This window comes from Molothrus ater, chromosome 1 (genome assembly GCF_012460135.2).
Source record: "Molothrus ater isolate BHLD 08-10-18 breed brown headed cowbird chromosome 1, BPBGC_Mater_1.1, whole genome shotgun sequence".
In the NCBI taxonomy this organism is placed as follows: domain Eukaryota; kingdom Metazoa; phylum Chordata; class Aves; order Passeriformes; family Icteridae; genus Molothrus; species Molothrus ater.
The window spans coordinates 127,093,532-127,117,398 of NC_050478.2; the positions used below are offsets into that span (position 1 = coordinate 127,093,532).

At 38.7% G+C, this 23,867-nt stretch overlaps 1 protein-coding gene across 14 annotated transcripts in view; it reads right to left on the reverse strand.

Moving 5' to 3' along the window:
- OXR1 (oxidation resistance 1) overlaps positions 1–23,867 on the reverse strand; it is a 355,346-nt gene that overhangs the window by 112,055 nt on the left and 219,424 nt on the right. For all 14 annotated transcript variants that reach the window (XM_036378717.2, XM_036378729.2, XM_036378727.2 and 11 more), the window contains one exon: positions 21,189–21,385. In XM_036378717.2, the coding sequence (XP_036234610.1) occupies positions 21,189–21,385 (197 nt within the window). The remainder of the gene's footprint in view (positions 1–21,188; positions 21,386–23,867) is intronic.

Here is a 23,867-nt window from a genome sequence, read left to right on the forward strand (position 1 = left end):
GAATGATTAACAGGGTAAAACAAACTTACTTAGCAAAAGAAAAGCTCTGTCACAACATTGTATTTTAGGCACAACACTGTATTTATAAACTCTCCCGAAAACATACTGGAACTGCCAAATCTGTGCTTGACACACAATTCATACAGCTCTGCTGAGAAATGAGTGAAACCAGGCAGTGCTGGGCATGTAGGCGTGCAAATGCCATCTGAAGACATCTTTGTGGAAAAGTGCCATTTTGGTTGTGTAACTGGAGGCCCAGAACTCTCATCAAGCAACAATTCTATTCTCTGCTACTCTGACAATGATCTGATTAATTCAATCTAGTTGATAGATGTCCTTAGCAATTTTAGTTAGCAAATTGACACCATTGTATTTGCAGGCGTGACTTTAATGCTATTTGGGGGCTGTGCCATGTCAAATGGCAGGATTTGTGCCTGACCTATGTCTGAGAAAGTTATCCACATCATATGTCAAGAAGTAAGCTTGCTGAGCACATTGTGCCCTTTAAAATGCTATTCCAGGAAGAAGCAGTCACCACACAAGTTGTTTCCACGGTTCACTATTGCAATTGCCTGTCCTACATGAACTCCATAGGCTAACAGGAATGATCTCATTTGGAACAAACTCAAAGAGAAAAGCAGGACTAAAATATCTAACAAGGAATCACTCACACAAAAAAAAAACCCACAAAACCCACAAAAATACCTCCACAAACCAAACCAAACCAACCAATCAACCAAAAACACCCCTCACCAAACAAAACCCTGAGAGGTTTGTGTGCTATTTTTAAAGGTTAAAAATATTTTCAGACTGCATGGCAGAGTTCTGTGCACTTTCACAGGAGCTTCGAGTCTTTGTGGTTTCTGCAAACCCATACATAACTAACATTTTCTTTTCTTTTAAATCATCCTACCATTATTCATCTCTTTTTGTATGCATAGAATTTTCTGATCCCTCCTCATCTCATTTTGTGTAACATAAACTTCCAGTCTGTCACATCTGCAGATTTTGTAGCCATTTAAATATATATCTGAACCCTGAAGGCCCAGCTATGTTCCCTGGGGGCAGAATAAAACCACAGCAAAATATCGTGGGTGCTGAGAAGACACTTTTATCTAGGGAACATGCACATGCCCCATCCTTTGGAAGTGACTGCTCTAAGGGCTTTGAGGGAGAGCTCACTCCCTCTGCTCCACAGGCACCAGCAGCGTGCTCTGTACTAGCCTGGATGGGTCTTGTTCCAGCTTCATCCAGGCAGGATGGTTCACAAAAAAAACCCCCCAAAAAAAATACCAAAACAAAGTCCTCAGCAACCTTTCACTTCATATAATCAGTTTGAAGGTGGAAGCAGTTTGTGCCTGAATCCCTATACACATTCTAAATGATGCATGTCTTCTAAATTAATATACCATACAGTCATAAACTCATAGCTACTTTGTCATTAACCATACAGCAACTGAATATTTAGAAAAAGGAAATAAAAAGGCATATTATGTTGACTTTTGGCCTGTTTTCAAGGTGCTTAAATGGTCCCAGTTTGGGCTGGTTTCATTGCTCCTGATAGCCCTCCAAGGCACAAGCACAAGTTAGGCAACCTTCAGATTGAACTGCAGGTTTTGCTGGCATGAGTAAGCAAAATGCTTCCTTGTGCTACACACAGCTGGTTTGGTACCTGCTCTCCACGACTTGCAGCAGAATTTAAAGGCAATGATGGTATATTATATATACTGCAGCACTGCAGACTGGAGACCCTGCTTAATTAAATGACAGATAGACTGCCCTGCTGCAGCCTGAGCACATTATCATGCCTTCCTACTAATTAGGTGAAACACCACTCTGGAGAGTCCACTTCATGGGTGAGACTGTTTACTTGCTAATGTTTACTTTATGTTTCTCCACCTTTCAGACTTGATGCCACAGCTGCTACTACAGCAGCCCATCAGTATTAATTGGTATAGTGATTTATGATAACACTTGAACTGTAGAAACCATTCCCATATCACCAGTTCATTTCAGAGGCACAGATCCTGCCCAGCAGCACCAGCCTAAATTAGTTCTGAGCTAGTGACCAGAGTGGGAAAGCTGGATATCCTCCTGTTAATTCAATGAGCTCTTACTAGCATAATTGCAGAATATTAGCTCAAATAAGTGTAACACAACTTTTCCTATCAGGTTAAAGATATACTTTTCTTTCTTTTTAAAAAATTTATTTTAAAATGTAACATTCAGTGTTGAGTTGGGGAGCTGCTTATATTCTCTACAGAATCACTGAAAAACATTTGACCCCTCAAGGAGTAAGTACTTCAGTAAATTCGAAATATCATAACACTGAGTTATTATTACACACAAAAAATCATATAGGTCCTGCAGTTTTAATATTTAAAAAGAAAAGTTGTTCTCAAGAGCATGAATGGTTATAATATATGAGTTTGTAAGGTAGTCACTGTTCATCTTTGACAAAGAAGGACAGATTTGTAACATTTTCCATATATATTCCTCTGGCTGCATCAATAAGATCACCTCATATAAAACATAAACTGTGGTATAAAGCATAAAACTTACAGCAAATTCTTTAAATACGCTTCTGTGAAGTACAAAACATTAGATAAATAATAAACAAACTGTAGGAAATCATGAACATCTACAACTTCAGGACATCAAAAACATCAGCTAAAGCTTGTCCAATGGCTCACAAACCAACTAAAGATCTTACTCAGCTTGCTACAAAAGAAGAAAAAAGAGCTGAGTTTCCTACTTGCCTCACAGGCAGGCAGATTTGGTAAGTTCATCTGCTACGACAAAGCTTTGTGCAGGGAGGCAAAGGCTGTTGTGGGAGCAGAAGAGACACAATTCTGTACAGGATCCATTTATACCTTAATATCTGTGCTGGATCCCCTTGGCTCAGTTTGTCACTTTATACACAAACCCAAGTATCTACAGGCAGGTGTCTTCGGACCAGCCTCCTGAGCTGGGTCGAGCTCCCACAGGGCCGGCTCAAGCCCGCCGTGGGCACAATCACCCTCTCCCTGTGCTGTTTATCTCCATGCCTTCCATGCAGCCTCTCAGATGAGAAATCTGAGGCTGAAGAAGGGACAGTGTGGCTCTCTGGTCCTGTTTGTAATGCTCCAAGCACTGGAGATTCACTAGTGGGGCTCCCAGGTGTCAGAGTAATTAGGAGTTTGACCTCTTCGTATTACTCATAAACTGCTAAATGAGATAGGTATTGGGAAGACACCGTGTTCATTAAAGATGCTGTCACTGCTTAATAAAGTAATCTTATAATTAGCTCGAATCAGTCAAAAATTTTAACTCATAAAAATAAATAATAGGCTTTAATAATGTTGGGGCATCCTCACTATCAAATTTTAGTAAGTGTTTAACATTTGAAATACTTGACATGATGAGGGAACTAGTTAATTCATTATGTGTTCATTAATAAAATGTTTGGAGCTAAGTTTCCGTTCTTAATTAAAATCTTATAAGGTTTGAGAACAGAAGATACAGAAGTATTTCTGTATTATTTTTAATGAGCCATTTTTCTACATTATATCTCCTGTCTAGATAAATATGAAAACACAAAATATTTGTGGTATCACTGCTATAGAAGTCACATCATCTATTTACACAATAGACACAGAGCTCATGTCTCACAAGTTGTGCTTTCATACTGACAAGTCTAGAGCAGTAGCTGTAACAGAAGTACTACACATATCTTGAAAAAGTATTTTGCTGCCACATTAATGTCACAGCAGAAGTTAAGAACTCTTAGATTTGATTTCACATAGGCAGAGGACAGATGTCTACAGACGGTTTGGGGTGGATGGTTGTGAAACCACAACAGCTGCGCAACTGTGTGCAAGACAGACCTGGAGAGAAGAGGTTTATTTCCTTTGCTGCTATGATTACTTTGTGCACAAACCAGAACATAATTTTTACTCTCTTTTGTGCCTCAAGAAGTTTTACTTCAGTGATCAGGTCCTGATTCACAAAGTTATTAGAAATTCCCACATGGTGCTCTCACTGCATGTTTTTGTTTGAAAAGAGGTGAGTGGTCTCTAGGAAGGACATTTTAGCTCTGCAAACAGCAAAAAAGGCTCCTTTCCTGGTTAGCTTCAATCCTGCAAAGTAGTTTCACTGAATTCTTTCCTGAGTGTTGTTCAGTTGTTTCAAAGAAAAAACAACACACAAAGTAAACAATTATTAAAAAGCACCCATTTATTAAAAGTCACCATAAGGTGGGGTACAAATGTGGACAGCAGATGTGGACACCATTTGGGAACGACAGTGGTAAATACTTGGAGAAAGCTGAATTAAACATTTCCAATTAAGTTAGCAATTCAAGTTTAAAAGGAATTCCAGTTCTTGGGTTGAAGCTGTGAATTCAGTGGGGGTAATTTACAGTTCTACTTTTGGTGCAAGTCTGTTGTGACAGGAAGTGGGGGAACAAACAAACAACTTTTGTCCCACGCAGCACTCCGCTTGGGCAGTGCACTATGTACACACACATCCTGCCTGGAAGGGAAGAAGCTGCCAGACTCATTTTGCTGCCAGTATAATTCCATACTTGTGTTAGAATCACTGTAATTCCTAACACACCACCTTTAGGCAGGTGAAGCCAATTTCTCCACTACTCCCTACAGCCTCCTGAATGGCACTGTGCAGAAATGATGGGCACATTCTGCTTAAAGCTTTGATGAAGCAAACTCAGAGTCAACTTTATGAACACTGACAGTTTGTGCAGATTTATATCTTCATCTAGGACTCACTCCTGATCATAGTAGGGCAGATCATATTTATTGTACATAAAGAATTGTACATTTTTGCCTCTGCCCCCAAGTTTTGTGAAGCTTGCTTGTTGTTTTTAAATTATCTGAATTCATAAATTTTACAGAGCTAAATGGAAGGCATTTAATCTAATTTGATAATCAGATTTGTAGGCATTGATGCTTTGAAGTGGTTAACTGGGTAACAGCTAATTTCCCTGTGGGATGAGCAATGCACTAACCTCTCTTCCCTCTGAATGATGGCAGCATATAAATATCTGCTGCATTTGAAAAACTCCTAAATCACTAGCCATTAAGAAACACTAATAACTTGACAGTTTCCATACATAATTTATTGTGAAGAAACTAATGTGGTCTGTATTCAGAGCATGTCTGCAACCCCTGAATCTGTTGAAATTTTTTCCAATTCTGGTGACTTCTGCTAGGATTTCCAGTTGGTGCACACTATCATCTACCAGCACTGCCCTTTACCAGCAAATTTTACTTGTCTGGTTAGGACAGCCTGCCCTCACATATTTGTAGAGTTGTTCACAGGCCAGAAATATGAGCTGGAATCAGGAACAAGGAATGTTATAAGACAGCAGAGCAAATAATCTGCCTTGCAAAGAAACTAATTCACCTGCTGGTATTATCAGCATATGAAAACAAAGAGGATCAGCACTCTTAAAACAGAGAAGAGCTACCCATTTAATTTAGCCCACAGTAAGAGTGACTGAATTTGAATTCCACGGGAGCAGTTCAGTTCCCTTGAACAGGAATTTGTATATACTTCAATACAAAATTTAGAGCATTACATAACTGGAAGAAAGACTCTTGATTTCCTAAGAAACTAATTAATCTCTTTGATTTCAACTGCCTTTCTGGTGGGGTTCTGCTCAGAAAGGTGGTGGCAAATTTCTTGATTCTGCTTGCATCAGTGAAACAAAACCCAGGATAAAACAACGTGATGAACAGAAATCATCTGCATTGAATAGTTTGGGCTGAACCTGTTCCTGTTGTATTGATGGCAGCAGTATTACAACAGTTTGTTGGATTACAGGCTCAACAGACCAAAACCATTCTCTTTATAGGTCACTTAAATACAACAAGAAAAAAAGTGCATTTAAACCCTCTACCCACCGGCAAATATTGCAGCTGTCTTCAAAGTACCCTTCTACTAAGTTTTTTTTTTACTAAGAGAAGTAAGTTTTATAATGTACTTATTTTATATATAACCCTACTCCTTCGAGTGAAGACGGATTCACTCCAAAATCACAGAAAATATCAGAATGGCATGATGGCATGTAAGGTAAGGGCTCTCATAAACCTCAAGACACCCTAATTCTGCATTATCTGTTTGCTGTGATTTTAAAGAGGGAGGGAGGGAGGGGCAAACATCATCTTCCCTCCCTCACCTAAACAAGAGAAGTAATTTCCAAGAGTGGGACGTATCTATGCTTCTTCTATATCCTTGCGCCCCAGGAAAAAACAAGCTGTGGTAGAGGGAATGAATACAAGTATTAAACTGGTTAATGGTTCCACCACCATACATTAACTTAGCAACTTCTAGCATTTCCCTGAGTGGGATATGCTTTGGGGGCAGCTCGCTTCAAGCAATGAGATCTGATTACACTTTAACCAAAGATCCTGTTTTTATTAACAAACTTGAATACAGCTAAAGAATAAATTATTTCAAATCCTTAATCGTTCTGCATGACTTTGATCAGTTCTTCCTGAACATACTGCAAGGTTTGTTTATTCAAAAGGTATTGAATAATAATAATAAACAAAACAAGGTTTGTTTATTCAAGGTCTGTTTATTCAATTTTCTCTTGCTGTGGTGGTAGGCTGCATGAGAACAGGTTTATTGTGCTAATATGTCTACAGTGTTAACAAGCAACTGACACTAGTTGTTTGTAAAACTCCTCAGAGTTGCAAATGCCTTCTTTTGTTAGTATGAATTTCTCCACCAGGATAGAATCACATTCCTAGGCACTTCTCTACATTAATTACTCTAGCAGGATCATCACAGATATCACAGATAAATGAAATCTGCCCTCAAATAGCATTAATTGATGCTGAACTGTTCAACATCTGCGTGGACAGCATGGATCTGCTGGTGGCACCAAGCTGTGTGGTGTGGTCAGCACACTGGAGGGAAGGGATGCCATACAGAGGGACCTGGACAGGCTTTAGATGTGAGGCCATGCAAACCACATGAAGTTCCACAGAGTGAAGGGCAAGGTTCTACACCAGGGTCACAGCAATCCCAATCCCATGCACACCCACAGATTAGGCAGAGATGTGATTGAGAGCAGCCCTATGAAGAAAGACTTGGGGGTGATGGTTGATGGAAACCTCAATGTGAGCTGGCAGTATGGCCTCATAGCCCAAAAAGCCAACAAAGTCTTGGGCTGCCTCAAAAGGAGCATGGCCAGCAAGTCAAAGGGGGTGATTCTGCCCCTCTGCTCTTGTGAGACCCCACCTGGATTGCTGCATACAGTTCTGGTGCTCCCAACGTAAGAGGGAACTGTTGGAGCAAGAACTGTTGAAGCAAATTGGGCCATGAAGATGGCAGCCTGGGAAAGCTGGGGCTGCTTAAACTGGAGAAGAGAAGGTTGCAAGGAGACCTCAGAGCAGCACTTTCCAGTACCTGAAGAGGGCTTACAGGTGAGCTGGAGAGGGACTCTTCATCAGGAACTAAAGTGATGGGACAAGGAGCAACAGGTACAAATTCAAAGAGGGAAAATTTAGATATTAGGAAGAAATTGTGAGGGTGGTGAGGTACTGGAACAGGCTGCCCAGGGAGGTTGTGGATGCCTCATCCCTGGCAGTTTTGGGGTTGGATAAGGTCTTGAGCAACCTCAGTAGTGGGAGGTGAGGGTTGGGCCTAGATGATCTTTAAGGTCCTTTTCAACTCTTAACATTCCATCATTCTATGAATAACCTAAATTCAAACTGCCATTGTAACAATTAAAACAATTATCCTGCATGCCTTGGGGTGTCACAAAATAACATTAGACTGATACTTGTTAGAACACTGTTCTGACTCTTCTTTCATCTGTGTTTTTTAGAAGTAGGCAAGTTCAAAGAGATGGATCCTTCTGCCATAACTAAAACGTGCCTCCTGATACCCGGAAAAATTGCAAAGAACCCCAAAAGCAATCTGTTCCTCCTCTCCTCCTCCCTTCTTCCCAAAAAATCAATAAAAGCTCTCAGACATAGGCATTGTATTTATGATGTAACTTACAGCAGAAATCTGTTAGTTTTGTCTGAAGATTTCCTAACACTAGCCTTGGGAGGAAAATGATGCTTTACAACAGAGCTGATCTGCAAATAATTGTTGCACCAAATTCCTGTAGCAGCAAACCCAACATGTTATGCTATCACCTGGTGGCACTGTTATACAGGCTGCAACATCTCTGTTTTCAGCACTGGGCTCTGGGAGTGCTCCATTTACCCTGGGGTTACCCTGGACCTCCCACCCAGGAAGCTTTGGGATGGGGGGAGCCAGCTGACCTGGACACTGGGTTTTGTTTTGGACTTCAAAATACAGCTGATCTCCCAAAACAGGCATTGACATTTGGGAAGAACACAAATCTAAACTCCATCTCAAGGCTGGTGTTGATATAGATAATAATCATTTGCATGTAAGTTTCATATTTCTGATACTTCTTCCATAAGCAAGACACTAGCAAGCTAATTGAAGGCCTAGGAGGTTTCAGTGGGAAAAAAAAATCCAGAAGAAAGCTGTTGTATTACTGCAGATGTTTTTAAAGGAACTTATTTCACTGATCAGATAAATATGAAAGTCATGTAATATAATCCCCAGAAAATAAGAATAGTTGCAAATATTAACAATCTGTCCAGTTGGTAGAGATTATATTTTTAACTGCTTCCTTTAACAAAGAGAGAATAATCTAATACATTGTGCTAAAAAACCCCAAATCAAACCGACCAAACCTGCATCTTCCAGATAGTATCCTAATTTACAGGCAACTGATGAACATTCAAAACTGAAACATCAGTTATGCTAAAAAGCAACAGATACCTCTTCAGTGTATGAGGTTAGATAGCACTATACATAATTTTGCATTCATACATATGATGTGCATTGGTTAGAAAAACATGATCCCACTCAAGTCTCTAACAACTAAAAATCAAATTATATTTAGGTTTTCCCTCTCTATTTTTACATCCTATTCACATGTAAGTCATCCTGACAGTAGGAAAGGGGAAGTGTAAGTCTGCAAGGCAGTGGGTGCCTAAAACAGACTAAATGTTCCCATATTTTCCCCCTCACAAAACTATAACCAAAATTATCAATATACAAGAGATGAGATTTCTGTATTTTTCCTAATAAGGTACATTACCTACAAATTCTCTCCCTGTTCTTTAAAATTAAAAATGTCTTAATACCAAATGTGATGGATAGGAATGTTGTCAGCAGAACAAGGATCTGAGAAGGCTGGTTAATTAACAGAACACTGGGTTATGGTATGAGACAGGGCTTTTCTGATGTTCTGTATCTCTACTTGTGTGTTCATCAAGTAAATATTTTTGATAGCTTTGCTCCTCTTCATTGCCTGGGCTCCCCTCTCATTTACTTGCACACCCAGCCTTGTGCTGCTCTCTTCCTGTATTGGTGCTTCACTGACACTATACTCTTCATATCTGTTGTGCTGCCATTCCTTGACTCCAACACCTTTCCCTGCAATCTCTTTCTTTACCCAAGCAGAGTTTAATAACTCAGGGTTTATTCAGATGAATAAACATCCCTCAGACATATTTATTTCAACTCTGTGAAAGAAAGCCTCTTTAAGCCTTTCTTTGCTAAGTAATTTAGACTGTAATTGTAATAAAGAGGTTTGTTTCTTTCTCAGTGCAAGACAGCTTCACTATTCATGTGTAAAAAATAAAGAATCCTTTTTTCAAGTTGTCCTTAACTGTCACTTAGCACATTCTCCCTCTTGAAAAATATAAAAATTAAATCAATCAAAAGGACTTGCAGCATCTTGTTCTTAGCAAAGTAGAGAAAAATATTTATTGTTCTGAAGAAGAAGTTTGCCCACTATCCAAAAGCAAATGAAGCTATGCTTTTTCTGTCTCTGGTAGATGAAATAGGAAAATCAATTTGATGGCAAATATGGTGGTAAAGCAGTGAAAGAGATGTGTCTTTTAAAAGACCATCAAATACAGGAACCTCATTCAATGAACACTGAGACACTGAGTTGAACCCAATCCATCTTTATTAATGGGGCTTATTGGAGAAAGTGTTTTCTGGCAGGTCATTTACAATCACGTGTAACAACGAGATGGTATTCCTAAGCCTACACTATTCCACTTGGTTATATTCTCATTCAAAAAGGCAATCCTTCAGAACCACCTTGTCAGGGAAAAATAAATTCTCCTCTCTTGGAAGAGCCTGCTGTAGGGTTCAAGGTGAGCCCTTTACTTCTCAGATTATTTATCTTTACTCTCATATTTTTTACTTGTGATGAATTACAGTCCCACTAGTAACCCTACCAGGGAAATGTGGTGTTTAAGGAAGGCTAAACTGCTTGGGCTTGGTTTGTTTTCCAGCAAACATTGAATAAGAAATAAGTTTTATGTTTTTCATTTGGCATATTATTTTCTTCTATCTGACAGGTTTGAAATGTGTGCATTTAATATTGATTAAAAAATCACAAGAAATCAGTGCAGATTTAGATCAGTGTCAGATAACATGACAAAGGTGTTCTACTCTAACTAAAAATATCCAAATCAACTCAACTGTGCATTATGTAGTTGTAATCCCACAGGGATTTATCTTTTACTACTGGAGCTGAGTTTGGGCCAAACCACTAGACAGCTGAGAGTCAGCAGTGGTATAATTCAGCATTTTCTCAGGGTTCACACTGGTGATGGTTTCTCTCCAAGATCCCAGCAGATTTCAGTACCTAACTGATGCTAACATTAGCAGCTATGTTAGGAAGTCTTGACCTGTGAACAATCAGTGTCTCATGTTTTATTAAAATGAGAATTTCTTGGTTTTAAATAGAACATGTCATCTAGTTTGTAGACAGAATTTAGGCAAATTTCTCAAATCATAATTTTATTTCCTCGTACATTTATGTTTTTAAAAGTGACTGTAGGGAGGAGCTATTTTCTCTGAGATTTATTCAGAGCGAGAACATCAGAAACTTGGCAAACTATCAAAGAGCCAACCTCAGCACTGTCTTACATAGAAGTGTAAAGAGAAAAACATAATTCAAAGTGTAGATAGGTGACAAAAGCACCTAATTCCATACCCAAGTGGTCACACAGGTTCCTTAATAAATGCATGGCAAAAGTGCCTGAGAAACTGCAAGTCAACAACCCTTAGAACAGGTCATGCTTGTCACATTTCCTCTGGCAGAGGAAACAGTCTGTCATTCTATCTTCTACAAATTAAAAGAACAAAAGAATCTCTCAAGCACATTAATTAATGAGATTCATTGGAAACATAGCAGGCTGCTGCCACTATTTAGTTTTCATGAACGTATCTAGCCAATTAGTATCTAAATTTATAAAAAGAATTTTTGTACATGTTGAATATTTTATGCTTGTAAAGTCTTTGCATACTGCTATGTGCATACTAATGCTCTGTAATTGTGGGATGTTCAACAGTACAATAACTCCATGATAAAATCTAACTGTTTTTCTTGGTTCAAGATAAAAATCAGGGTTTAGTGACAACACTCAGTTCCCATAATGTTTTTGAGGGAAAGAAGCAAAACAGCAAACCAGTTTATTAAAATACAAAAGGACCTTCACAGCAAGCTGTTCTGGGGGTGATCCTAACTCAGAAGACCTGTCTCCTGAAAATCAAATCTGACTCTTATTTATCTAGCAAAATCTTTATCTAGCAATATTTATCGAGCAACATCTAGCAAAATAATATGATAAATAATCAGAAAACATGAATACAGGAAAGGGTAAAAATTTGTTTAAAAGGAAGACATAAAATGACCATCTGTTTGAAGCCTAGTGCAGGCTTCAAGGTATTGGATAGCCCCTCATGTTAAGGACCCAGAAATATTAGGCAATGGGTAAGGTCTGTTCTGGCACAGTATAAATGGCTTGAATTACATCTTTGCATTGGATCATTCTGACAGGAAAACAACTTCCTTGAACAGGAGGGAAATGGTCCCACCCCATCAGCACAGGCACCTGCTGGTGGAGACTGAGGTGGGTCATGCCTGAGGATCAGTGTCCCTGCACAGAAGGATTTGATCACTTTATTCTAGACTGACTTTGGTTTCAGTGTAGTTATTCTACAATAAATAAGTCCAGATTTTGATCTTAGATTTCATGCTCACATATATGCAGTATGCAAGGAAACTCAATGGCCTCATTCACCATCTTCCTGACTTCTAAGGAAGTCACTTTGCAAACAGGTTACCAGCAGTATTTGTGGTTTGATCCTTTCCATAATATCTTTGTCTACCCCCTCACCCCTCATCTCAGAAGGGCTTTTTATGGATTTAAAGAAAGTTTAAGGGAAAAAATAAAAAACATATGAGGACATTTGACACCACTGAGTTTCGATTAATGCCCCAAAATTATAGCTTTCATGATATATGTACAGAGAACTGAAACAATCACTAAAACAGAAATATCACACTCCACTTGGACCAAGAGATCTCCCATGATATTTTAAGACCTTTTAAACATTCTTTTTTTTTTTTTCTGAGAGTGGAGAATCAGAAAAATTCAGCTACCTTAAACTTTATTTTAACTATAAAATATAACAAATTTTATAATCAATTTTAGTGTAATTTTTAGCTATTATCAAGCTGTCTGAAGAAATTGCACTTGATTTCAGAATGAATGAAATATGAATAATCACAACAGGTGCTTTGGTGTGCTAACATTCCCTGTACTTATAGAAGATGGAGTTGTTGGGTCTTAAAAGCAGCACAACCTCTTTGTACATTCTCTAGCACTGGGGAAAAAAAATTTTTCTTTACATTAAGCCTAAACCTCTTATATTTCAATCTCTAGGCTGGCTGTGTGCCATTGTCCTGCCTTGCACCACTGCAAAGAGCAGACTACAGATATGTCATTGGCAGCCTCCTTGCAGACAGCAACAGGCTGCTCTAAGGTGCCCCTCAACGTGTCCCTTCTCCAGCTCCTTCAGCTGTTCCTCACAAGTCCCCTGACGACCTTGGTGACTGCTGTCTTTAGAGTTTTTTCCAGCCATGAAGTAGTCCAAACACCTAGGACACAGTGCCCCAACATGGACACAGGGCTGCTCTGGAAGATGATGACCATTAGAAGTGAAGCTGAACAGCCTATGGAACAGCCCTGGAAAATCCTACTGGCCCTTTTTGAAAAGGGGTCTAGCATTTTTCTTTTCCAAGACATCATGGGCCTCCCATGATCTCCATAACCTTTCAACAATGAGAACCTCACAGTGACCTCAGCAGTTCCTTCAGCATCCTTACTATGTATTCCAATGGGTCCCATCACCTCCTGTGGATCAAGATTTTTCTCAGAATCACTGACTTAGCCCTTTTTCACTACCAGTAATACTTGTTATCCCAGAACTATGTCTCCAGATTCAAAAGCCTCATTCTTATCTGCCTCTGCTATCACTAAATCACCCAGCTATTTCAGCACTGAATCAGTATTTTCCTTCTTTGTTCATGCACTGCTAGGAGGAAGACTTTGCTATTTCCCAGTACTCAAAAGACTGGTGCTCAAGGCACACTATGTTAGAAATCAGGTCCTTTTTTCTCTGTCATTTTTCTCTTCTACAGAAAGCTCCAATGAGAGAGAGACTGAGGATGATGCAACCTCTTAGAGCTGAGAGCTTATAGGTCAGATCAGTTTTTTTTTTTCTTCCCCCAGGGATTCAGTTTTAGTATCCCAAGAGTACACATGATTAGCTGATCTTGCAAGCTGGGTAGCTTGTCTGCAGAACTATAAAAGATTTCATCTTTATCCTGAGGAAAAGCAAGAAAATTAGAAAATCCTGAAATATTTCTTGCCCAAAATGACTCAGCAGATGATATGATAGCATTCTATATGATTAAAACCAAAACCAGATGCTAAGAAAAGGGAAATACTGAGATGAAAGGACATTAATGAGCATCACTTTTCTGGTGGATGCTGTCTCTATAGCTCAGAACTAATTTATATTCAAAGGATATGCAGAGTATCTGTAAAGGACAAAAGAAGGATACAACATTAAAAACTGGCTTGTAATGGCTCCAAGTTTGAAATACTAAAAAAGAGAAAAACAAAGACATGAATAAACGCTTGCTTGCTCATCCAGAGTAGCTGTGTGATCTGAATCACTAATAAAAATCTTCAGAAAGGTTGAATGAGTAAGGATTTTGCATAGTTACTGTTGCTATGAGAGACACTTTCCATATTATCCACACATTCCACAAATTATTTCCCTTTCCTTATCACTCACAAACAGGTAATGAGGTGCTGGGAAAATAGCCTCCTCCTCCTCCTCTAAAAGTTTCTGAAAACATATTTGAAAGAAGGCAGTCAGATGATGCTTTTCATAAAGTCCTGAGTGTTCAATAAAGAAATTATAAAAGGAATGAATGGGACAGAGTCAAACTCTGCAAACGTGTCCAAGCAGCATCTGGATCCTCTGAGGCAGAGTTGGAAGCTCCATCTCCCACCTGTCCTTCTCTAAAAGTGAGAAGATGAAGCTGAAATTTACAGCACCTACTGCATCAAACTCCACCATTAATCTAACAGCTAATACACCTGCGTATGTTATGTGCTTTGCTAGTATCAGCAACAAATAACCAAAGCAATTTGGGAGCCACTACAAAAAAGAACCACATTCAATTATGCAGGAGAGTAGAAGCAAATATTTTCAGTGGCCAAATGACAAGAGTGTTATTTGGAAAGAAAGTGAAGTATTCTTTGCAGGAAAACCTCTCTATGGTAAATACACTAAATATCAGATAATGTCTTCTAAAAAGAATAATATCTTTCTAGAGTATCCCAAATAACATCTTGCAGAGCAGGAAAAGGTTTGCACACTGAAAATAAGAGTACCAGAAGTCACAATGTCTGTCTTTCAAACAAATTTTATGCTTATTTTAGAGGAAAATGTAAGAGGCAACCCGCATCTCTGTTTTTAAACAGTGACTCGATAGCGGGTAGTCCCATGAGGTAAACCCCATAAAACTCTCAGCTTCATTGTAAATAAGCTTGTATTTTCAGGTGGATCTCAATGTTGTCCTTTTCCAGTTTTGAGTCCAATAGCAGATTCACTGTAATGTCTGACTAGCTCTCTCACAGAAGCTCCAATAGCTCCAGCAGAGTGAGAGATCTCTGAGATATGAAATCACCACTTGAACTGATGTTAATGCCACACATTAATTTTATATTGGCAGATTCTGTGACACTACATAAATTTAGTAACAAATGTGTATAAATTCATATTTAAACAGATATTCCTGACATATTTTAAAGTAATATTTTTATGGAAGCAAACTGGAATGTATGCAAACAGCAGGAAAATTAATCTACTGCATATCTAAACAAAATGATATTTATTTATGTTTCCAAATCATTGCATTCCAAAACAGTCATGGCTTAAACAGACTCACTGGAAAGCATATATCCCAAAGGTTAGCTATAATTGTATCTACTATATAGTAGCTGACCACTTTTCATTTAGTTCTTCCTTTCATAACAGGAAGAATGGATTTATTAATCACTTGAAAGATACATTATGTTTTAGGTTTCCCCATAAAATAATTTCTAATATACTCTCACTTTATAAATACTGTTTTATGCAGCTTTGTGCATTAGTAATAATTCCTGTAACCAGTTATAACTTATATTTCTATTCATTAAATTCTTTGGAATATCCATCTTCTTTCACAACAACACATTTAGAAGTACTGAATTATTAGAAGTGACTTGGGGGTGCTGGTTGACAAGGAGCACAACATGTCCCAGCAATGTGCACTGGCAGCCCCAAAAAACAAATGTGTCCTGGGCTTCATCACAAGCAGTGTGGCCAGAAGGTCAAGAAAGGTGTTTCTGTCACTGCTCCACTCTCTGAGACCCCTCCTTGAGTATTGCTTCCGGCTCTGGGACCTGCTGGAGCGAGTCCAAAGGAGAGACACCAAAATGATCACAGGGCTAGAGCACCCCAGCTATGGAGACAAGTTGGGACAGTTGGGGTTGTTCAGCCTGGACAAGAAAAGGCTCCAGGGAAATCTTACAGCAACTTCCCAGTACCTACAAGAAGGGAGCATACAAGAAGGATGGAGAGGGATTTCTGGCATGGGTATGAATTGATAGGACAAGGCTTTAAACTAAAAGAGGCTTAGTTTAGATACTAAAGAGAATTCTTTACTGTGAGGGTGGTGAGGCATTGGCACAGATTACCCAGAGAAGGTGTGGACACCCCATCCCGGGAAGTATTCAAGGCCAGGCTGGATGGGGCTTTTATAAACCTGGCCTAGTGCTAAGGTGTCTCTGACTATGGCAAAGGGATTGGAGCTAGATGAACTTTAGGTCCTTTTCAACCCAAACCATTCTGTGATTCTAAACTAATCCCTAAAAAAAACTAATCCCAGCTAAATTTGAAGCAACTACGCACTGAAACTTTGTCTCTTGCAAACAAGATTAGGAACTCACATAAACATCAGTCTTTTCCCAGTTATCACTTTGGCATTAGCTACTAGACAATTGTTTTGGAAACTTAGTCAATTTATATGTATTTATTCAGAATTGCTTATCCCAAAAGCTTAATTTCTCTTCCACACTGATTTTATATTAGTTAATTCAGAGTAATAATATGGCAAGGTTAAGCTAGCAGAAAATATTTTCTCTGTTAAGAATTCTACTGACCTCATTTGCAAGAGAGAATGAAGGAGAAAAGAGCTTCTTTCTTTTTTTCCTCTTTTTTTTTTTTTTTTTTACAAGTGGAACATGAAATTAACTTTTTTTTAAAAATGGACCACTGTAGGGAAAGGAACTTTGGCAATTAGTATTTCCCAAGTGTCCCTATGCTGCACGTTATGTATATATACATACTTAGGCATTCTGTCTAAACTGCTAAGTGTGTGTAGTTGTAGCAGCAACACCTTCCACCAATGACAGAGATCGTGCCAACAAAAGATGTCTCCTGAGGCAGTTGATGGTTGTTCTAAATGAAATGAGCTGTGCTAGCAAGAGCCTGAACAGCAACACTTGCATTAGGGCTTTTATTAGAAGATACAATGAAAAAAAAAAAAAACCAAAAAAACCTGCATTTCTCATCTCCCCACCAATACTGCACTATAACATTTTCTAGTATGAACTTCTGCCCTTTTTCATAATTTCTTTTGCTTGATCAGAAAAATATTTTTATCCAACCTTCTTATTTTTAAATCATGTATTTACTCTATAGCAGTGCTGCAGTTTTATTTTAATGGCAGAGAGAACACAAGAAGGCCTTTTACATCTATAAAACCAGGGTTATTAGGTAGGCAGTCCACTGGCTATGTCCTTTTAGAGGTATCTAAGCACAATACACCAGGCTTGCCCAGCTGAGTATACACCTCAAATGCATGTCTCTATAGGGCAATATTAACTACTTCATTCACCTTAATAAATTGCTAAAAGTATATCCTGGGGCATCATGCTGTGAAGAATAGTCCTACAACCCTTCAGCTGGGTCCTACAAATAACACAGCTGAGATGTGGCCACCTACAAATGGCTCTTGTAGCTGGACAGGGCATTAAGCTGATACAGCCTTACTGCTTTGAATTCAGGTTACCCATATCTCCATTTTTATTTAATATTCCAGCCCCTTTTTCAGAGTGCTGAAGACCCAGGCACCTTCTTTTTCTCTTTTGAGGGAGTTGCTGAACAAAAAGCACTTCAGAAATAAGTGGCCTGGATTTTTAAGTGCTTGAAGCATCTAAAAAGTCTAATTTTAGGTTTTTATTTTTAAGGGTCTTGGGTGCTGTTTCTAGAGTTCTCCAAAAAACTTCATCCAACCCACCATACAGACTGTTTTTCCTGCACTCATCTTATTAATCTAGAGGTTTCCACTCAATTTCTTCACACCAGTTCAGCACTGGAGGTGCTGGAGCCTTCCTGCCTGCTGAGCCTGCCATATGGAAGAGCTATTTATCCCCCTCAGTGACTCTCCATTTTTTATTTCATTTCAAGCAAGCATACAACTTGTTCCCCATTGCCTCTTCCTATCAGTCCTTCTCTTTCTTACCTACTTTTCCCCCCACTTTTAAAAAGTGCAACTAGACTCACTAAGTTTGGAAAGCACCTGAAGTGTAGTCTGTGGGAAAGATGAAATGCAAAATAAGTAACCTGTTTATAGCTATCTAAAGTAGGTGCAATACTGATGAAATTTTAAAATCTCTTGGAATTACCAGACATTCCTTCCTCATTACTCGATCAGTTTCAGAAGATCTGGGTAAATCTGTGTGCACATAAGGTGGCACAAACAAAAAATTAAAAATATTCTGATGCTAGAGAGCCTTTAGAAACCCAACCTCTTAGACAATTGCCTGTGCCTACTCACAGTAGCTGCAAGCATACACAAACTGCTAAATTTCTTCTGCAAGGCATATGTGTGCAAGGTAAATGCTCACATCTCTGGATCTGCAAAGCAGAGTTTGATTTACAGAAAGATTTCTGAAGTGCTTTCTGCATAGCCAAATAAAAAAAAAACCACATATTTTTAAAATACCTTTGATTTTTTTTAATACTTCCCATGAATTGATGAAGTAAAACTGTTTACACATTTCTTACAAATAATCATATGTTGCATGGCTATTTAATAAAATGGACAGATATTAACAAATCCAGTTAGGCCCCGAAATAAGTTTTGGTTTAATAGACAATGTGATGCTGACAGTTCCATTTTAAAGCACAAACTGTCAATATGCACAAGTCTAAACATATATGTGATACTTTTTTAATGTATTTGAACTCAGTTGTCACATCTATAAAATACCTTACACATCATGATAATTACTTAAAATAAATTCTTAAAGAGCAAGAGAGTAACACAAAGTACATTTGGCACTTGTTAGCTCAAGCTCATAAACACTCATTTGCCAATTTGTTCAGAGGTTAAAGTAACAGAATACTAATTTTAAAATAAAAGAAAAAAAGTCAGCTGAGAGCATTACTTTTCTAACATATTTTCTCAATCCATTTACTTGATCTTGAACACAGGTTGCTTTTAGTAGAACAACATGAAAACAAGGGCAAAAGAAGGTAAACATCTGTGTAATTGTATTAAGTTGGCCACAGATCTAGTGTGCTTGTTTATGCTATATAACAGCCAATCAATCTTACACAAAACATCACAGGAATCTGAGGGGTTTTTCTATTTTAGACTAAGGGTCTGTTACAGGTGTGTCAGAAAATTCATCCTCAGAAAGTAATAGATTATTTGATTATATTTTAAATATCAGAAGTTATTTTTGAGACAAGTGACATAAAATTTATTTTAAGTCAAGAGGGTGATATAGGTCATAAATTAACATATGCCCTAAGAAGATAATTATTTTTTCAGGTACCAAAGCCTGACTTTGGTCAATATTGATGGGGACTCAATATTTGAGCAACTCAGCGCAGTAAACATGTTCATCTGGTGTCAGTACTGTGCTGTCCAAGATTAAACCATTCATTTTCACAGTCATCAGGAATGTGTGCCATCAAACATTTGAGAAGATACAGAGCAGCTCTTGTCTCTTTAATTTGCCTGTCAGCAAAAGTCAGACATAATGCACTATGCAGTAATACTGGCTCTAGCAACTTAATCTTTGTGATTTAGACAAGTCCCATAGACAAGGTTGTGTGTATAAGAACAGAAAACCAACACCTCTCCCATCCTGGGTCAGTCCAGATGGCTCTGGACTCTCCCAATACTCTGTACAAGGATAGCAGAAGATGGTATTTGGAAAAAACATGCAAGTTTGGCCACTTTCTGTGGTCTTTTCCCCTCATACTTCCCTAGGGTCTGCAACTGTTGTTCACTAACGTCAGCATCTGTTTATGGGCAAGTTGCCCACAACTGCTGGACACACTGTTCATGTTCCAGCATGACAGGCAGAGAGGCAGTGGAGTATCCATCCCTGGAGACTGTCAAAACTCAGCAAGACAAAGCCTCGTCTGTTCTATCTGGTGCTGGCTGAGGTCCTGCTTTAAACAGGACACCAGACTATACAACCTTCAGAGGCCTTTTCCAGTCAACAAGTCTGTCGAAAAAGTGCTGCACAATAACCAAACAAACTATTCAAATGTACAAACAACATTCTGTTACTTCAGCACAGAGGTTACATCCTGAACAACTAGGGCTCAGAGCCTGTGATCACTTGAAGCACATATAGATTGGAGTTCACAATATAAAGATTGCATAAACATAAATGGGTAGATTGCTAATGCAGTTTCCTTCTTTGAAAGCAACATAACTTACAACGACAGCCAGTTTCAAGGGATTAGACATAACACAGTGAAAGATGTCTAAGGAAACACATTTTTCTTGATCTTTTTGACAAGTGAAAGACATGTAAATAGTTCCCTTGGAGCAGAACAAACAATCACATTATACTGCAATGATTCAACAGCTCACAAACTATTGCCAAGCAACAGGATGAGAGGCAATGGGCAGAAGTTGATGCATGGGAAGTTCCACCTGAATATGAGAAAGAACTTCTTTACTGTGCAGGTGACCATGCGCTAGAACAGGTTGCCCAGAGAGGTTGAGGAGTCTCCCTCACTGGAGATATTCAAGAGCCATGTGGACACAATCTTGTGCCTTGTGCTCTGGGATGAGCCTGCTTTAGCAGGGAGATCAGACCAGATGACCCACTGTGGTCCCTTCCAACCTTGCCAAAAGGAGTCAAGCACAATCTCAAAATTATTTGTGGGGAAGCCGGCTGCAAAACATGTTCTGGGGTGCCTAAGATGGCTTTAAAGAGTCATGCTGACATTCCAGCTGAAAATTCAGAAAACCAAAATATTCAGGGAAAGATACCAATAAGTCCCATAAAAAATTCTTCATAATCAGTATGCTTCTTCCCTCTCCAAACTGGAAATCCTTCCTAATCAGGAACCTTCTAAACAACCTCTGCTGAAACTCCAATGCAATCCAGTGTAAGAATTACATTTTTCCTAAAGCATCCCTTTCAAAATTGCTTTTACCCTTCTTCAATACTTCTTCTTATGGAGAAAAAAAAAAAAGGAGCAAGAAAGAGTTCAGGTAAATAAAGCAGGTCAATTCTTTAGAGCAATTTGACATCAGCATTAAGATATGACAACTTATTGCCTCACTGTGAGCATTTGTAAACTTCGAGGCCAGCTGCTGTTAAGCAAAAGAAGTAAACCACAAATGAAGGGACAGCCCCTGCTTTCATAGAAAGCATATTTGATTTTTCCTGTGGAAGGAAACTCACCAATGGTGTAATATCTCTTCAGGTCGCTCCTCCGCGGGTTGCGCCTCTGGCTGTGGGTGCTGCTGTCCTGCTCCTCCTCGGGAGCCGCTGTCTGAGGGGCAGGTAAAGGTCTGCTGGGCTGAGGTGTCTGAGCTTCTGCTGCCACTGGGTTGCATCCTGGCCCACTAATATCCACCGACTGGGACTTTTTCTTTAATCTAAAGGCAATTTAAAACAGTAAAGTATTACTAATCATCATTCTATACCTAGATTACGTGTAGAATAACAGTGATATTCTACTGTTCGTTGTACAATAATTCATGCATGTCACAGCCGAACAGGGAACAGCAGTGATAAATTAGGCCTTGCATCAATTTCCCCTTTCAGGTTCTGCTAAATCAGTCACAGCACATCCATCTCCCATGTAGCTCCAAATAGTAAACTGCCCTCAGATCAGCCTGCAGAGCTGCTTGAAGGATCAGTCCCTAATCTATTTCCAAGCCGGGCTGCCCAACATTACCCTGTCATTAAGTTGCTTGGCTTAAGTTTCCACAGATGAGGGAAGTACAAAGAAATTAAATAATTTGCACAAAGTCACAGAAAGCCTTGAGAGAAAAGAATTTATGTAAGATCTTCTGAATTCAGTTGTAGCTCCACAACTGCATTTTCCATTCTGCAATATTTTCAACACATTGTTTCTCAAGAATCCCACTAACCTCAGGTATCATTTTTGCACTGCAATAGCAGTCAACAAAGAAAAAGAAATTATCTTTTCTGCAGAAGAAATTAGTGTTCAGCTCATTACTGGCAAGCGGGTATTGTATGAATTATTAACCACTATTCTCTGGCCCCAATTATCAAACTATTTTTTTACCCTTCTAGCTGCACACACATCCAGACATAACATCACAATTTGTGCACAAGTATATTCTGAGACATTGTTAAAATCCTTTTGAAAGTGGAGGCAAATGACATTTTCACTCTCAACTCCTCTTCAGATCTAGACATTTTATCAAAATTCTGAGGGAAAGACTTAACTAACTCTCAAACCCCACTTTGGAGTGGGGTGAGTACACCCCTGTCACTGATTCACCATAGTTCTGATATCTCCACTATCTCTAGCAACATAAAATAGAGGTTATTATGATGCTAAAGTTATTGAATAGAGACAAATGACCTGTTACAATGGAGTTCACAGCATACACATTGGATTTTGTCAATACTTCTCTTAAATTAGATCTCTACAAATATATATAGCTGAGTACATTATTTGATCCTGGAAATAAAAGAGGTTTATGACATTGCAGTGAGATATTGATTTGAGAGGAAGGGATCATAACAATGCTGAAATTTTGAAGCGAGTGAAGTAAAATTATAAAGTTCTGCAATGCTAGAGGATAATTTTATTAGGCTAGCAATTTAATGGTAAGCATCCCCCTCTTAACTCTGCACTTCCTTATTTTTCAAACATTTTCTCCAGCTACTGGCTGCAATTGAACAGCATAGACTACTCCACTGAGTATGGAATCTGCTAGTTTAAGATATTAACTGATTAAATATTGTCATAATAATAACAACTGCTCTAAACAGGTTGGAAAATACACAGGTCGTGATCAGCCTCCAGAAGTTATGTTAATGTATCAATGTGTATGTAGAATATTATGAATTACACTATGAGGGCAAAATAACTATACTCATACAGAGTATTGCTTAGTCCAGGGAAAGGACTAGAAGTTAGAAAATTGGCAGTCAGAAATTAACTTCTCTATCTCATTCAATTTTCACTAGAACCTTTTTCTGGACTAGTTCAGAGTGTCTTGCATTTGAAGTAGTGGTTCTCAGCTCCAATTGCTCCACATAAACAGTTTGGGTTGACAGGGACATTTATCTCTCCTACATATAAGAAAGGCTGTACTGCATCATCTAGACAAATATCTCAAACAAGTCCATCAATGGATATCTTTCCAGCCTCCAGTAGATTCTGGTTTATGGGTTTTCTGAGTTAGACACTGCACCATTGGATTTATATTTCTTGGCTTGTCCTTAATTGCTCCAGAACTCATTGAAACTTCTGAGGTAGGCAGCATCCAGCCTTGACGGTTTCTGGTTTAACTCTGCCCTGTGTTCAGACAGCAACACCAGTAGCTTATTTTAATGACTTTTAAGAGTGACATTATGAGAAACAATGAACAGCTACTGCTCCACATAAACCAGCTGCTTACATTGCTCTTGCTGTTCAAAGAGCCCTAGAGATATGGGATAAAACTATCACTGTGACAAAACTATCCTTACTTGAAGGGCCTTGGTCAGTGGACCCACATATGGGGTCAGTGGAGACACAGCTTGGGATATAACAGCACTGTGAGCACTGATACATATAAAATCAAGAATGGGCAGGGAATCCTCTGAGTAAACATTGTGTGAGAAGAAAAGAAAGCTCTTTTGCTTGAAATTATGTTCCTGAAACTGAGACCTTGTTTTTAACACTTCCAGCTTTAAGGCCTACAGGTGGTCAAATATATTTACCTAAAATGAAGGCTGGAATATTTCACTGAATTATTAACAGTGAAGTGCTGTTCTATCAGAATGTTATTCTGCTATATTGTTGAATATACCATCTCTCAGGTGATATAAAAAGTCTTTGTAATTCCTTACCACTAGAAACCTTTGAAGATTTAAAGGATGACTTCTGAGAAGAAA